Source organism: Pollicipes pollicipes, unplaced genomic scaffold (assembly GCF_011947565.3).
Source record: "Pollicipes pollicipes isolate AB1234 unplaced genomic scaffold, Ppol_2.1 Scaffold_3447;HRSCAF=4054_pilon_pilon_pilon, whole genome shotgun sequence".
NCBI classification, from domain to species: domain Eukaryota; kingdom Metazoa; phylum Arthropoda; class Thecostraca; order Pollicipedomorpha; family Pollicipedidae; genus Pollicipes; species Pollicipes pollicipes.
In genome coordinates, this window is record NW_023596297.1 from 39,552,061 (window position 1) to 39,555,786 (window position 3,726).

The 3,726-nt window shown below is 52.3% G+C and overlaps 1 protein-coding gene across 1 annotated transcript; it reads left to right on the top strand.

Annotated features, from left to right (window-relative positions):
* The first annotated feature begins 438 nt into the window (after positions 1 to 438).
* On the top strand, positions 439 to 2,991 carry LOC119092536 (O-acyltransferase like protein-like). The gene is made up of 4 exons (XM_037215495.1): positions 439 to 462; positions 829 to 1,181; positions 2,105 to 2,535; positions 2,840 to 2,991. The coding sequence occupies exons 1-4, from the start codon at positions 439 to 441 to the stop codon at positions 2,989 to 2,991; spliced, it is 960 nt and encodes a 319-aa protein (XP_037071390.1).
* The last annotated feature ends 735 nt before the right edge of the window (positions 2,992 to 3,726 follow it).

Genomic DNA, 3,726 nt, shown 5'->3' on the forward strand with positions numbered 1-3,726 from the left:
GTTGACGAGCGCCAATGAAAACCTCTCAGAGACACTCTTCATGGGCACCCGAGTGCCCATGGGTACCCGAACATTGTAATATTCGATGAGGTTTAAACAAAACAGTTGGCTGTCTTGCTCCTCCACAGGGAGCCTGTTCGGAAGTTGAATATTTCAAGTGCGTCTGCAAGCGCTCAAAACGTGAAAAAATACGCTACATGTTTATCACATGTGTTTATGCATCACCATGGAAATAACTTTTTGCGTTCACAAAAGACTACGTCCACGGCCACGTACCACGGCCCATGCTGCTCCCAAGTCTGCGAAACACTTTGGTTCGAGTGTTATCCTAAGGCGTAATCATATCATATCAACCACCTTTGTTGAAACAGCTCGCCTCTGATTTGTTCCAGTCACGCCCTGAGCGATCTGTATAGCTACCTCACGAGGGTAGCGATAATGACCAGCGATCTTCGCCAGCCAGTCAGTGGCGCAACCTGTGAAGCCACGGCAGCCGCCCGAGTGGGGGGCGGGCCGTCCTCGTCTTCAGTGAGCCGCGTGGCGGCGGCACCCCGACCATTGCGCTGTGTCTCCGCCTGCTCCTGCTGGCATCCGCACTAGCGGCAGCCGACCTGGCCGCCCCCGACGACCTGCTGAAGCTGCGCTGAGAGCTGCCGGACCTCTCCTGGGCTCGTCTCGCCGGTCTGCAGCAGCTGGCGGAGCGCAGCCGGCCTGGCCGCCCCCGACGATCTGCTGGAGCTGCGCTGAGAGCTGCCGGACCCCTCCTGGGCTCGTCTCGCCGGCCTGCAGCAGCTGGCGGAGCGCAGCCGGCACCGCCCCACCACCCAGGAGTTTCTGCAGCAGACGGGCGCGCTCGAGCTGCATGAAGCCCTGCCGGAGCAGCTGCGGACGGAGCAGGCGCTGCCGGCCGACATCGCCAACCTGCTGGTTGCTCTGTTCGTCGGGCCTTACATCACGCCCATGCTGGCACAAGGAATCTCGGCGCTCTGTCTGAACCACAGCTGGCCGTACGCCACCAGCATCCTCTCCAACATCTCCTGGGCGCTGATGATGTTCGACACAGATGGGAAGGTACCCGACGGCGTACTGAGCAACCTGAACTACATGGGCAACTGGGACGAGTGTCTGAGTGTGCAGGCGAGTTTCCACGATGTTGATGGACTCATCCCCCCGAAAGGAAGGCAATTTGGGGGCAAGCACTGTCGGCCGCAATTCCATCTTCCCGTTAACATAACCGAGAAGCGGAAGAACCTGCTTAGTGGTCAAGCTGATCAAAAGGCTGGAATGGTGGGTTTGGAACCGATACTTGCACCAATTATTCAAATTTCTGGGCCTTCTTGCCATCCGCCTCCATTGGACTCTGCGTCCCTTCATCTTGCTCTGCCGAATGAGGCTGAGCCTTCAGCATAAAATGCCCAGCCTGCAAGTCGACCTCCTTGAAACCGACTGTCATGTAGAGGGCGAGAAGGCTACATTCAGTACGGGTGATATCGCCGTGCTGAGCACCATTTGTGTCACTGGCCTATTCATGGCTGTCGGCACCTTTATTGATGTTATCAGGGAAAGTGCCAGGGAATCTGACGCAAATTTAAGCATCCCCATCGATCGCACATTCAGGGGGAAAATGCCAGATACTCTACAGCAGGTGTTTTTGGCGTTTTCGGTGTGGACAAATGGGAGAAAGATTTTAGACACATCTGCATCGAGTGATACATTGGGATGTCTTCACGGGATTCGTTTTCTGTCCATGACATAGGTTATCCTGGGTCATCAATACGTTGTGGAATTATTTTCCGTGCCATGAATAAATCAATATTCCGTCTTCAACATTCTTAATTCGTTGGCGTTCACTGCCGTTGACAACGCTACTGTCTCCGTCGATTCGTTTTCTTCCTCAGTGGGCTTCTCGTCGCCTACATTTTTCCGAGAAACATGGCGAAGACCCAGGGCAAGTTTAACATCGTCATGTTTACGTCCACCGGTATATCCGGCTAACGCCAGTCCTGGCGACGGTCATCGGCTTTGTCGCGACCATCTACACACACCTCGGTGACGGTTCATGTAGGGGTCAGACCACTCTCTCTGGAAACCCTTACTTGTGCAGAAAATACTGGTGGAAGAACCCTGTGTACATCAACAATCTGTACGAGTCAGACAATATGTGCCTGGGTCAGACATGGTACCTTGCTAATGACATGCAGATATTTGTCTTGTCGCCCATTGTCCCGTTGCCGCTGTACATTTACCCGACCATCGGTCAAATCTGGCTCATATTTCTTATCGGGCTTAACATGTTCATCACCGGCTACGTCACCGACTACAACGGCCTGGGCCCGAGCGGAGGCGACGTGTCGTTACGCTACTTCGTGCCCTCGTGTCGCTACGGCATGTACCTGATGGACGTGTGCACCGGCTGGTTCCTGCACCGGCGCCGTGGCAGACGACTGCACATGACGTTGCCTGTTGCGCTGGCCAGCTGGCTGGTCGCGGCGCTCACCGCCTGCCTCGTCGTCTACGGTCTGTACGATTACTCGAGTGCGCCGCCGCTCGCGGTGCCGTCCAAGACTGCGTCTATCGTGTACGCTGCCCTGAATCGGCCCGCCTGGGCCATGTGCCTGGCGTGGGTGGTGATCGCCTGTGTCCAAGGGGTACGGTGGCTTCATCAACACGCTACTCTCCTGGAAGTTCTGGATTCCGCTCAGACGCGTCACGTACTGCTGCTACCTCGTCTCCATCGACACCCAGCTCTTCTTCTACGCGACCCTCAAGTCGGTGCTGTACTTTGACCACACGACGACCGTATGAGCCTTTCTGGCGACGCTCGCCGTGTCGACTGCAGCGGCCGTCGTGTTCTCGCTCGCATTCGAGGCTCCGATGATGGCCTTAGAAAATATCATCTTTGCCAATGTCGGCGCCGTCGTTCCGAAGCCGATGGCACCGCCTGCGCATGCGCAGGAGCCGAACGGTACCAGCAAACAGGCGTCATCATGATCATCATGAATAGTTGGCAGCCTGTGTTTCAGTGAAAACATGTCTACGGTAAAATATTGCGTTAATTGAGTGAGGAATCATGTGCGTCTCGCAGGATATGTACCACACCTGATACCAGCTGGGGGCGCATAGCCATACTTTACGATTTCCCAGGTTCCAAGAGACCGACTCATTTGTTAGGTAACGAGGGCTTTCTCAGACGCGCCAGTTCAGGGAAGCAACGCAATGCTCTTCACCGTGAAGGGCCTAGTGCTCTTCAGGCAGCGCCTGCGGAACATTCGCCCAAGGAAAAACGTTCGGGCATGACCGTGGGGAATCATGACCAGAGGAAAACCAAGGTGCATCACTATCAATGCGGTTTAGGATCAAAACTGAAACCCATGTTCGTACGACAACCATGACTCCGATCTGCGAACGGGAGACCAAAAGGTGATTAGCGAGCAAAAAGATAGATAGATAGATAGACAGATAGATAGATAGATAGATATAGATATGGATATATATATAGATATATAGATATATATAGATATATAGATATAGATATAGATATAGATATAGATATAGATTAAGATGCATATAGATATAGATATAGATAAGATAAATAGATATTAGATTATATATATATATATATATATATATTATATAAGGTTATATAATAATAATTATCATCATATATATTATATATAATATTATATATATTATATATCGCTCTCCTCTCTCTCTCTCGTCTCTCTA

Bases quoted from the DNA above. Each gene is read 5' to 3' on its own strand.
- LOC119092536 (XM_037215495.1), top strand. From the start codon at position 439: ATGACCAGCGATCTTCGCCAGCCA. The intron at 463-828 runs GTCAGTGGCGCA...CCCACCACCCAG, and splicing joins CCAGCGATCTTCGCCAGCCA to GAGTTTCTGCAGCAGACGGG. The intron at 2,536-2,839 runs GTGCGCCGCCGC...TGTCGACTGCAG, and splicing joins CGGTCTGTACGATTACTCGA to CGGCCGTCGTGTTCTCGCTC.